General features: G+C 35.6%; 1 protein-coding gene across 1 annotated transcript; it reads left to right on the top strand.

Moving 5' to 3' along the window:
* Window positions 1-1955: 1955 nt before the first annotated feature.
* On the top strand, window positions 1956-12709 carry LOC112010499 (uncharacterized; the record flags this gene model as incomplete). The annotated part of the gene is given in 3 exon segments (XM_065779107.1): window positions 1956-2220; window positions 10602-10779; window positions 11729-12709. Coding segments are annotated over 3 exon segments (1022 nt in total), but the record flags the coding sequence as incomplete, so codon positions are not given.
* Between the last annotated feature and the right edge of the window lie 1223 nt (window positions 12710-13932).

Below are 13932 nucleotides of genomic sequence, written 5' to 3'. Positions count from 1 at the left end.
CTCCATGGCTCACCTAGATGCATGACAAGGTGAAGTAAATCCAGTTCACCTTAAACTCACCCCCCCCCCCCCCCCCCCCCCCCCAAAAAAAAAAAGAAAAAAGAAAAAGAAAAAGGGCAGCCAGTTCTAAAACTTGTTTTGAACACCTGAGTACTTCAATTTATACCTCTGTTTTGATGGAAAACATTTTTCTGGAAAATGACTTGTTTTCCTATATTCAGTCAAGGCAGGAAACATTTCTTGTTGTTTGGCACGAATGGAAAACCGATCGTATTTTTTGTAATCCAATATCCAAATAACTATATGAACAAAGACTCTCATCCAAAAATAAGAAGAGAGAGACTCCAAACAGAAAAAAATTAAAAATTAAAAAAAAATTAAAAAAAAATTTATTTTTGGGAGCCTCAAGCCAACATACCACCCCCCCCCCCCAAAAAAAAATCTACAGGAAAATTTAACTAGGGAAGCGATTAGTTTGAGCAAAAAAGGTTATTTGGGGAAAAATCAGTTGTCGGTCAACGACAGTCAAGGATCAGACCATGGAGAGAAAGGGCGCAAAGATAAGAGAGAGCACACATCCTTTGAAGAGCTTTTTTGTGGAGTGTAGTTTATTCATGGGGGTCCACTGAGTATATACCATTCCATAAAACGTTTTAAGTCCTAAAAAGTATTTTTACCATTGATTTGAATTTTTTTCATCATACTAAAACACCAAAAGAATGTGGAATTTCTGCCAAAACAAATGGAGTGTGTGTTACCAAGAAGACATATCATTGTGGAAGGTAGAATGGAACTGGTTACCAGTATTATGGGGGGGGTGGGGGGGAGGTTGAGTTTAAGGTGAACTGGATTTACTTCACCTTGTCATGCATCTAGGTGAGCCATGGAGTGCTCATTGTGAGACTGGAACCAAAAGCTGCATTGTGCATGTTATGAATCTACCTTCTGCTTGATTTAATCCATAAAGTGTAGCCAAATTGATGTGCTAATTCCAGAGGTCTTTGTCAAAGTATTTGGATCTTTATTAGGGTTTCTAGTGGCTTCATTTTTGCATTTACTTCTTGCTGCTGCTCAAGTTTTGTAATTGGTTCATTTCTCAAAATATCTTTTGGGTTCTGTTTTCACTTTTAAAAAAAAAAAAGCAGTTTACTGTTTAGGATCTTTGACGTTTATTTTTTCTTTAATCATGACAATGTCATGGTGATTTTATATTTTTATGAACAATCCCCTTCTCTTTCCATTCTTGTATCCCATTCTCTTAATTATGCAATTGCTCGCACACTATTTATTGCGCATAACCAGCTTGTTTTTGGTCTGCATATGCTAAGAAAGTTAGTCTTTCTCTGAGTTTTCCTCTTTCCTGAGAGACACTATCAGTATTTTTTTCCCTCTTAAAAACATGTTGAGAGTCATAGACATTTCTAAGAGCTTTTCTTCATTCACCCCTTCTTACTTGGTAGTTGGCCCCAATTGTGTCGATTTGATGGTTCTAATTCTATTGTGCACAGGCGTGGTTGCTGCAAGGGGAACAAATCACATCTTCGTGCTTTGAAGAATGGCCTACAGGAATCTGCAGAAGACCTTATGTGCAACATACAACATTTCCCACATTGATCCCTTGATTTGTACATTAGGGAACATTATGGTTGTAGTATACTGCTTGTGTACAGTCTTGTACATTGATATTGAAAGATTTAGGTTTTGGTTTCTAGAAAACATACTTTGGTCATGTGGATTGTGGATGATAATATGTTACATTCATTTGTAAAGGAAAAGTAATAAAGTGAGCTCAATTGTTTGTCTAATTCATAGATGAATTGCAGATCATTTACCTGTTCACTGTTAGTTGCATAAATGTCAAGAGTTGAACACTTCATTTCCCCTTATTTCCTCTAGACAAGACATTTTGGTTTTCAGGACTATGTGACATTGCTAAAATTTTATGATGCTTTCAGGGGAAGCATGTCCTGAAAATATGGATAGTGATATTAAAAAGATGGAGAATATGGAAACAGAAAGTCTGTCTCCTTTGGATCCTGCATGTAGTCGCATAGTTAGTGGTGAAGATGGCTACACAGGTCCAGAAGAAGAGTGCAGTGAAGATGATGATAGTGATGAAGATTATGCAAGCATTCAGAAACCTGCCTTTTTGGTTGAAGGAGAACCCGATTTCGATTCTGGTCCTCCAGAAGATGGATTAGAATATCTCAGGCGTGTCAGGTAGATTCTCTCTCTTTCTTTGTATTTTTTCTCAATAGACTCTTTTTCTTTGAAAAGTAAATCAAGGCTGATACCTGAGCATTGATTTGGAGCTGGTCTGCGGTTGTGGTCAAAAGTGGGCCCTTCATTATTTGGCGTGTGCTATATTTCTGCACCACATGGCAAGATATGTTCCAAATTTGGCCTCATATTAGCAGATGCGCCAAGTTGATTCTGAAAAAATCACACACATCCAAATATTTTCAGTCTCTCTCTCTCTCTCTCTCAGTCTCTCTACCTCTCGTTGTGTTTGGAATAAGAGGAATTGAAGTATTTTCAATTTTGTTTTTGCTCTTTAGGGGAATTGGGTATTTCTTTCTTTCCTTTTCTGTTCATGGTTAAATACGAAGGTAGGAAATATTAAAATCATAATCTTTATATGCATTAGCTGCAATTTATTCCAGTGGTGGATGCTTCCTCCCAGATCTCATATAAGATCAAATCCAATGAAATTTTTTTACAAATCCTTCCTGATGCTAGGGTAGGAAATGGGAGATTGCTATTTCTAACGAGTCGTGAGCCGTTTACCTTATTAAAAACCTTAGTCCAGAAAGGAGGCCAGAGAAGGAAGGGAGGCTTGAGGGGAGCTGAAAGGGGCTACATGTTTTTACCTTTTCATTTTATCAAGCTACAAATTTTAGCCTTAGAAGTCAGGGACTTATTTAGCCAAAACAAAGTGGGAAGCCTTCTATCATTCACCTGAAGGTGGGGAGGATAGGAAACCCCTATGTACATACATACATTAATAAATAAATGCAATTGCTTGGAGAAAGATGTTGGTTCTTTATGAGGGTCAAGTGAGATATTCAATATCTAGAATTGTAGCTTAATATGGCATAAGTGGTTGAGGTTTAAGACACTGTTCTTATGTGAAAATCTATGGCTGCGGTGTATGGAGAAGTATGTCGAGAGCTAGTTAGTTAGCGAAGGAATTCATATTCAGTATTAGTCTTTGGGTGGATTCTTGTTAATGATAAGGGGTCTCTCATTTGGAATTTTTTCTTTTGATAGGCAATGTAAAATATTATTAAAAAGGTAGCCAACTTGAGTACATTGGGGATGTACTGTGGGGGCAAAAATCAGGAACCAAAATTACAATAATCAAGTATAACAGGAAAGGAAAAACAAGAAGAATGAGACAATGCTACACTCCAATCAAGGAGATTTTGCAAGGAAAAAAAAAACTTAATCTCTAGCATAGAATGTTCACATCCCTCAAAACTTCTAACATTCCTTTCATGCCATATACACCACATCAAGCATTGCGGCACAAGTCTCCAAAAGTCTATATTGCAATGTCGCCCAAACTTACCCTGTCAAGACTCAAACAACTAAATAACCTTATGTGGCATAACCCAGTGAATTCTGAACAAATAGAATACCAATGACCACAAATCATATGCTATGGGGCAATGAAGAATAAGACGATCCACCGACTCCCCACAACTCTTACACATATAACACCAATCAAGAACAAGAATATGCCTTTTGCGAAGGTTATCTGTTGTTAAAATCTTACCTAAGGAAGCAAACCAAGAAAAGAAAGCTACTCTTGGAGGAACCTTCGATTGCCACACCATTCTCCAAGGAAAAGAAATGAGTGTAGGAGGGTAAAAAGAAAGATAAATCCTCTCATTTGGAATTTTTTCAAGACATTGGAATGATGAAGTCATGTTATGGCTCTTTCTCCTGCAATCAATGGAATTCAAGATTTACAGCTATCAATTGGCGTTTATGTTCTTTTTCTACATATTCCCGTCTGCTGAGTTGGGAATTCATTTTTGAGTCATTCTTTAATTTGGCATGTGCTCATGGTGTACATCTATCCTCGACAATACAAGATGACTTCCAGCACATTATTTGCCCCATGGCTGCCCAAAATTTTTCTTTCATTTTAAACTCTCACCCCAACATTGGGTTCTTTGCAAAGCTTAAACCACTTTTCCCAAGGTGCATTCCACACTAGTGACTGATTTGTGCACTCCAAATTGGTTGCTACAGGTGCACTTAATGTTATTCCTTTTTTTTTTTTTTGAAAGTACCAAATTTTTTTTATTGAAAACAAAAAGTCCCAAGCACACTGGAGATGTACCAAGGGAACAAAACAATCAAGAGCCCAAATTACAAAGATCCTGCAAGTCAGAAATTGCAGAACATGAAATGTTTGTAAAGCTAAACTCCACTTGAGCACAGTATGAAAGAAGAAAGATTTAATCCCATGAATAGAATGCTCACATCCTTCAAAGCTTCTAGCATTCCGTTCCCCCTAAATACACCACTTTATGCAATGTGCACAAACCTCCACAAAGCTATATTGCGATATCGGCTAAACTGGTCCTGCCATGAACATAACAACTTAATGTCCTTTTGTGGCATAACCAACTGGATTCCAAACAAGCTAAACACCAAAGACCATAACTCATCCTATAGGGCAATGAAGAAGCAGATGATCTACCAATTCCCCACATTTTTTGGCCATACAACACCAGTCTATAACCATAGTTCTCCTCATCTGAAGATTATCTATAGACAAAATTTTACCCAAGGCAGCTGACCATGAAAAGAATGCCACCCTAGGAGGGACCTTTGCTTGCCACACCATTTTCCTAGGGAATGATGTGATGGTAGAAGGGGATAAAGTGTGATAATATCCATGAACCTTAATCCCTCTATTCTTAGGATACTAAGATTAGTTGTGCTGCAACTAGGATTGCCCAGCAAAAATTTTCAGCATCTTGAAATTTTTAGAAAACAATTACTTGATTATATTTAGTATTTGTAAGACACTAGTCAAGTTGAAAATTCTGTGGTTTGGACACTTGAGGACACCATACTTGAGCCCAATGTTTGTTTGGATGATTATAATTTGGGCCCTAAGTGGGAGCTAATTTGAGGCCTACTGGCTGGAGTTTACTATTCATGTAACTGTAGCAAACAGTGCCACAGTGCTGAAATTTATATGTTTAATTATTGCAGGTACATTAGTGAGGCTTTTGGGGCCTTCTCGTAATATTTTACTTATTAATTATGCATGGTCCAGATTTGTTTATATCAATGATCAAGATTGAGTGTTATTTGGCTTTGTAATGGCTTGTATTGTTAATATGTTATCCATGTATTATCTGAATTGTATGGCTGCTTTTGAGTGTCTTGAGCCCTATAAAGTGCAATGTATTCTTTCACTAGGATTTACTTCTAACCCTCTAGTGTGATGCTAGTAGTTATCCTGTGCTTTTCATTGTATTTTTATGATTCCAAGCATGTGTAATCAAGTCTGTAATCCCTTAATTTGGCCAGCCAAGATTGCAAATCTGAAATCCTTTACAAACCCTAACCCTAACCCAATTTCCTAAACACTAGATTTTCGCCTTAACATCCTATGTCACATCCTTAGGATTAAGATCCAAATTGAGATCATTGAAAGTGAGTGTGGCATTGTGCATGTAGGGGCTATGCCTACTGTATGAAGATTGTGTATAATAGTGGTTTAGTGCCAGAAAATCTATTGATGATTGGTATCCTTTGTTGCTTGCTATAGTTTTCACTCTTAGCATGTTATGGCTGCATTGTGGGGTCCGTTTGAGCGTTGGCTTGAGGTGGCTGACCTGTCAATTTGAGATGCCAACTTATTTGAAGAATTTTTGAATTTCTAATATAGTGTGATTATTGGTTGAGGCTTGTAGTTGTGTTCCAATGGCAGCACTTCTTTGTGGCGTGAGTGTATTGCAAGTGACTACATGAATTATTATGAGTAAAGTATAATGCTTGGCTTGGTGTAGGAATTCCTCTGTCATTACTAAGATTGCATTAGTGTGGCAGCTGGTTCTTGTTATAAGGGAATTTGACATGGAGTCACTCTAATTAGCAAATCATAGTAGGAATTCCTGTTTTAGGCTATTATATAGATTAAAAATTTATGATCTTAGCCTCAACTTGGTTGAGCAATGGGAAATGATTTGTTCCCCAATCCAAGCTGGTGGGCTTAGGAGTTTGGAGGCTTCCTCAATCACATTCAAGAGGGTTGAGTTCTTCCCACTTTGGGGGAGTTGGTACGGACACAAGATATAGGCCTTCGGTTACACATACTTATGGACATTAATAGAGGGAGGACAGCCCAATTTGTAGCCTTATGGATAGAGGTTGCTAATAATTGGGCCAAATGTGTAATCACTTAATGTTTAAGATTTATTTCATTTATGTAATTGGTTATTTTCTTTCCTATTTGGTTTAGGAATTTAATTCATAATGTTATTTTCCATATTTATTAGGGTAATAAGTTTGGAACTAATTATGGAACATAGGGTTTGTATTGTTTTACAGTTTGATTAATTAATAAGATTTCTTTTGGATTTTTTTCCCAATGGATTGTGCTGACTCCAAGGTTATCTTTTATTTTTCTATTCTTCAATCATGTTAAAAACTGATGTAATACAATGAGCTTTGATGCCAAAAGTGACAAAGGGCAAAACCAAAACAATATTGAACCTTGGCATAGAGTTCCAAACTTTCTTCTCGAATGGAAAATAACTTTACCTAGTAAGAAAAAGGAATTAAATTCTTAAACCAAAAATAGGAAAAGAAAATAACTAAATACATAAATAAAATAAATCCTCAACATTAATTGATTAGGCCGTAGGCCAAATTATTAGCAATCTCCATTCAAAAGGCCATTGGTTGGGCCATTTTCTTTTCGTGTGTAATTAGAGACCTATATCTTATGGAAGGTAAATAACATATAATAAAAAAAGTTAAAAAACTCTACTGGTCATAATATTTTACTTATGAAAAAAAAAAGTTATAAAACTCAAAATAGTATATTTTGCCTATTAACTCAAATGGATTGTATAATTGCACAAAGTTTTTAAGTTTGAATTTTACATATTTCAATTTCTTAAAATTTTATATATTAATTTTGAAAACAATTATCAATGGGATATATGATAATAATCTAGTCATATATAGTTTAACATAACATTTTATAAAGCTCTCTTATGATTTATAATAAATAGCATTAATATGATAGCTATGATCAAAATAAAGTATTTGGTTCAATAAAAATATCCAAAAGGAAAAGACCAAAAGTACAAAAATAGGACATAATTTTTATATGTGTCTTGTCATATGTCAACAAAAAATTGTATAGTTCAACACCTTAAGAATAGTGTTTGTAAAATAAGTCATTAGTTCATGTCATTTTCCTTAAGATCGAGGGGTTAATTTTAATGATTCATATATTTTAAGCCTAAAAAAAGTTATGGATTACAAATTGGTGTTATATGTGCAAATGTAATGGTGAATCTGTAGATAACCTATTGCTACATTGTCCTATTGCTTCAAACTTGTGGTCCATGATCTTGGGTTTGTTTGGAGTTTATTGGGTGATGCCAAAATCTGTTGTTGAACTTTTAGCTTGATGGCAAGTTCGATTTGGTCGTCGTTGAAATGGTCATGTTTGGATGATTATCTCCCACTGTTTAATGTGGTGCCTTTGGAGGGAAAGGAATAGCAGCAGTTTTGAAGGTACCGAGAGATCTATGCTTGACCTCAAGTTATTCTTTTTTTAGAATGTTATTGGATTGGCTGTTAGCCTTGAGGAATCTATCTTTAATTTCTATTGTTGATTTTTTAGATTTATGCAATTTTTGTAATTGATTGTTTACCCCAGATTCCAGAATACTTCTTGTATACTTGGGTGACTCCTTTTTGATTTATATATATTTTTATTACCTATAAAAAAAACCGCATGCCTAGTTGTTCTTTGTGCTTCTTAAAGAAACTCTAGAAAGCATGCTTGAGGTGTTCTTCATTAACAAGCTTCACTTTGGTCTAGGAAAGTGCTTAAACCTTGCGGCTTTGAGACACTTTTAATAACATTGTTGTTAGAGTGGAAAATCAAAGCTAGATGTATTGAATGCTATCACTCTTTGTGTATAGGGTCTATTTTGGAAAGAATGCAATGCTTGATCATTTGATGGGACTAAAGCATCCTTGTTTCTTTTGAAATCCTCTTTTCTTACATCTTAGTTTGAGTGGTTGAAGAATGCTGGGGATGTCTGTTCTTTTTTAGAGTTCTTATACCTACGTATTTTTAGGTTTTAGTTTTTTTCCTTGGCTCTTGCATATACTCCCGTGTACTTAACCTTTGCATTTTTTCTTTCTTTTTAATAAAACGTTATTACTTGTCTACAAAAAGAAAAAAATTGGTTGAGTGATGTGGCTGCTGGTTTGATTGCCAAAATATGTGCATTGTTAGGATAAAAAAAGGAGCAAGATCAGCACATGGGAATACACTTCCAATTGGCAGTCAGAGTGACTTCATCACTAGTTTGCCAATCAACATTATGAAATCCAATGGGTCACTTCTTTTGACGGAAGCTTTCTCCAGTTGTCATACACATGTTGGAATCTTGATTGATTGAGCATGGGCTTAGTTGTAACTGAAACACATGTTGGATTGAGTTGGTCAGATGTCTTGGAGTTAGGTAGGGAAGTTGATTACTTTCAGCGCTTATTAATTAGTTGGATAAGCTTAGTTAGGGTTACTTCACAGATAACACATTAATCACGTGTATATTCTTTAGCTCAATTAGTGGGACAATGGGAATGAGCCATGTGTGTGGCCAATGGGAATAGGTATGAGTTATATAAATTGAACCATGTTTCCTATAAAAAAAAAAAAAAAAAAAAAAAAGAGAACCATGTAACCCCTCATTATCATCAATTAAAGAATAATGAAAGTTGTTGCCTTTGTGCATGTTTTCTCTTGGAGGTAGACATATTCTCATTACTTGGAGGTCGTGACTCTCTTGAAGTAGACATTTTCTCATGCAATTATCAATCACTCATGCAAACCATCATCCATCCAAAACCCTAGATCAATCCTAAACATCCACTTAATCCATCTCTAACCCTAAAACCATTATCAACCATCAAACCCACCACTTTAACTTTAAGGTCATACCCAAAATCCTATGGCCTTAGGCATCAAATTCTAGCTTCTCAATCATCAGGAATCATCAACAAACCCTAATCCCTAATTGTGTTCCTTACATGCACATACTTTAATTTGTGTTTGAGAGAGAGAGAGAGAGAGAGAGAGAGAGAGAGAGAGAGAGTTTCCATGGTTCCTAGATCTCAAATGTTCTGGTCTGGGTATTCTTTTTTTTTGCATGCATTTGGAAATTCAAGTAGCTGCATATTTTGTTTGACAGAAAAAAAGAAAAGAAATGAATGGACAGGCCAGAACTTCCAAAAATGAAACTATATTTGCTTATGGGGACAGCATGGAGTACCTTTCTTTGGGTCATCTTCTGGGGCCATGGATAGGGGAACGCCACCACCTCTCTACTTCCCTCTTTTCCTTACCCAAAAGGGAGAATACGTAGTCTGACTGTTTTGGCTTTGCTTATCTTTTTCATCTTCTTCCTCTTGGACAAGTGAGCAGGCATACAAGTTCAGTTTCTGTAGGAGATTCCACACAGTTCAGTTCACTATTTAAATTTGTTGGCATATGCATTAGGTGGTGATTAGTTGACCATGTAGACGATAATCCATTACTAGTATGGATGGCTATGTATGTTTCTTTTGAAGTTTTGTCTAGCTCCAAACATTTTGGCCTTTGTGGATCTGGTTTTTAATTTTGATCACTGCCAACCTGACTGCACATCTGATTGGGGAATTGGCTTTGCCAACTTTTGGAGGGAAATTCAATCTAATATTAATTATATTGAGCTTGGATTTGAGTTGGATCAAGTTATACACTGAAAGAGTAAGGTGTAGTGTGAGGTCGGGGGTTAAGACCCACTGGTTGCGTAACTTATCAATCAAAAAGTTGAAAACTAAAAGTACTGTTTAGGTCATTAGCACAATTTATTGTTCAAGCTATAAGGGAGGGGGCCCTAAAATTAAAAAATAAAGCACCTAATCAAACATTCACAGCCCTGTCTTGTTCTGCTTTATTGAATTTTGATCATCCTTGGTCAGGGAGTCATTTGGAGAAGTAGCATCCTCTAATTTGTGCAGAATTTGGAACACATTCCATCAGAAAACCCTTGTTGGTCAGAGAGATTTATTGGATCAAGAGGTCCACCAAATTTATTTATTTATTTGTTTTTTTTGGGATGGATCTTATATGTTATATGTTGTTTAACACTGAAATTAGAACCATTACACCAGAAACCTGATTTAGATTGTGTTATGTTACTAGATTTATTGATATATTTTTCATTAGTTTGAACTCAAACTGGGTGTGCATTAGAAATCTGTATTAAAACTGAGCTCCTTAAGAAGAATGGAGAACTGTAATATTTATATCAAGATAAGCAGTTTTCTCTCCTGTTTAGGTGGGAAGCTGCTCAGATTCCGAAAGTGAAGGTGGCAAAGCTTGATAGAAGTAAATTTAGCAAAGAACAGAGTGTTTATATGCCCCAGATTCCTAATATTGCTGAGTGTCCAGACCATTTACTACCGCTGAAACAATGGGAGGATGCGTTTCTTGCTGATTTTACAGAGCTGCGGCTGGTATTTTTTTCCCTTGCCTCAAGTACACTTAGTGCTCTGTTGATTGTGTTGTTTTCATTTTAGTTGTGCGTGGAACTAATTATTCATATGACAACATTTTGCTTCAAGTTGATGCCTGTATCTCTTTATTTCTTAATATTATGTGATAATTACCATTGCAAAACACTATTGGGGTTAACTAGAAGTTACTCTCCTGTGGTTGGGGGAAATTAGAAACACCTGCATAAAGTTAGTAAAACCCCCAGAGTTTTGAAGTAAAATGAATTCATCATATTTTCTGTTTGAATTGATAGGTTTTACAATTTCATGTGCATGTTTCACATTAAACACGAAATTTAGCCCTCAGTTAGCTCTTTGAATAGAGAAAGCCATTACAGAGTTGGCATTGAGGCCCAAATGAATGATAATTTTGTGTTTGAAGTGACGTGTGTCACAGAGGAGAATCCATCAATTGTGACTAAAAGTATGAGGATTTTATTTCTGCTCCTGACAACAGTTTTAGTGATTGTTTCTAAAAGACGGGAGGTAATTTTTATTTGCACCTAACTGCAGGAAGGTAATTTGTATTTTTCTTAGATATTTTATTTTATTTTTATATTGTGCAATATGGCATAATGGGTAGAAAAGACTCACCTTTTCAACAGACTCCATCCACACATGCAGCGTTCTATCTCAAGTTGGTTTTTGGAAATAATGTGAGGAGATTGCCTCATATTACTGAAGGAAGTGAACAATTTTATCATATTCTTTCCCCTGTTTCTGCAAACACAAAATCTGCATTTTTGTGTGGAAATATTTGAAATAGTTAATACATGTCATTGCTTAAAATTTATACATAACTCATAACTGGAAATTCTCCTAATGAATTATAGGTATGAAACTGCTACATTGTCATTTCTATGTGGAGAAACTGACATTTTTTTTTAATGCTTAATTCTCTTAATATCAGGCACTGTCGCATCTTGAGGGTTCTGATGAAAACATTTCTGGAAAGTTGCAACCAGCATTTGTTGTCAATGAAAAGTGTCATTCCCGCCAGCAATTTCAGGATATGGTTTTTGAAAATTTTGATAACCTTGTGACTGAGACAGTCCATTCCAAGCAGCCTCATGATTGCTCTGGTTCCCAAACCTCCATTGATCAGCCTTCTTTGTTGACTGTAGAGGACCAAGCTTCCTCTCTACCTTTGGAGCATTCGGGCCCAAGAACTTCTGCAGATGAAAGTTCTGGCCCTTCATTGTCAGCAATCTTAAGAATGGACTCTGTAGCTCGGGTGTCAACATTGAGGAAACGCATAAGCTTGGCGGAGAACATGAATACTCTGTCAAGAAATGATTGTGTGTGGCTATTCGCCCTATGTGCAGTAGTTGATACTCCACTAGATGCTGACACTTGCGCCTCTCTTCGAGGCCTGCTTCGAAAGTGTGCTACAGTACGAGCTGCAAAGTCTGAGCTTGATGATGAGGTTGTAATGCTAAATATTTTAGCTACAGTTGCAGGCAGGTATTTTGGGCAGTCGGGAAGTTAAAGCTTCCTGGTTAATTGTCTCTGTTTCATGAATAATGGACTTCAATTCATTTATCAAGTAGAGAGGAGAGATGATATATAAGAGAGCTCACTTGTATCTTAACTGGGGAGATGTGTGACCTTGTTAAAGGAAACTGAGGATGAGGCATTTTGTTTTCTTACTCGGTTTGTTTATGGATTGAAAAAAAAAAAAAAAAAGAATATTTGTTGTCTGCGAAATGCATTAAGTATTAGAATGTTCAAACTTCATACCAAAAAGGGCATCCTAAAGGACACATGGAGATCGTTAGGTTCACATTACACAACTTTGACCATATGTGTGAGTCTCAATGGTTTTCCATAGTTATTTGACAATGCTATGCCTTGTAATGAAAATAATACATGTGGCCGACTTTCTATTGAAGATCCATAGCAGACCTCAAAAGCCGATAGAGCATGCCAAATAACTATGGTTTTCCACAGTTATTTGACATGCTCTACAATTTGCGTTCTCACGTTTCCTGCCACAATTTGATGAAGATCTTTTATTTTTTTTGTGAGAATATTTTGATGAAGATCTACCTGAACCACGCCAATGTTTGCTTATAATAGGACATCCAAGAGCCAATCCTCTCTCTGCATACATGTACAGTAAAATCTCCTAAAGCAAGAGGGATATTAGTCTACATTAAAAAAATAATTAAAGTGTTATATATTGATATTAGTCTCCATTCCTTACAGTGCAAAATTGTTCAACAACAATATAATCATCTTCGTTTTGAATTGATTTAAATTCATACCACCATATTATATAGCTACTTGTGAGAACTATACAAATTTATAAATCAACTCACCCACATTTGAAAGAAGGATGGAGATAATGAAGACGAAAAAGATTGAAAACTCCGGAAAATTTGAATTACTTCTTCTAGTCAGAATAGGTCATGTGACTACGAATATCTGTGAGTGATTTTATGATCAAAGGGTAGATTTGAATAATGTTCCTTCAAACCAGTTTAGCGGTAAATTTTGTTCTCTATACCTATATATTATAAAAATCTCATAAAACAAAAAGGGAATTAGGTTATATTTAAAGAAATTCTTGCAACATATAATTAGCAAACAAATTACAGTGTAATTTAGCTCAACGACAGCACTACCCCCATCATTATGGATTGATTTCAAATCAATACCAAGAAATTTGGGAGAACTATATACAAACGGAGTTGGCTGGAAAAATGGAGATGATTAATACGAAAAAGAAGTTAACAACTAGTCTACCCATGTGTTTTGCATTAATGCCAAAAACAAAAGACTATTGTTGATATTTATAGCATACAAGTTGTTGTAATTAAAATAATGCAAACCCAAATGTAAATTATCAAAAGTAATGAAATCTCAATGAGTTTGAGTTCGATCTATAAGGAATAACAAACACTAATGTAAAAACTTCTATCATTAAGCAGAGAATAAAAATAGTTGTTTGTGTCTTTTTTCATCCAAAGATGGAGCACGGTAATATTAAAGCTACAATTGGAAATAGCAAAATAAATTTGAGAGAAATTAATGGAGAAAACCACTAGGTATTCAAAGAACCACCTAATTCTTTGTCATATGAATTTGAATTATTTTCAATTCAATTCGGGT

The sequence above is a fragment of the Quercus suber genome, unplaced genomic scaffold (genome assembly GCF_002906115.3).
Source record: "Quercus suber isolate HL8 unplaced genomic scaffold, Cork oak 2.0 scaffold_199, whole genome shotgun sequence".
NCBI lineage: Eukaryota > Viridiplantae > Streptophyta > Magnoliopsida > Fagales > Fagaceae > Quercus > Quercus suber.
This window is presented reverse-complemented; position numbering and strand designations above follow the sequence as displayed.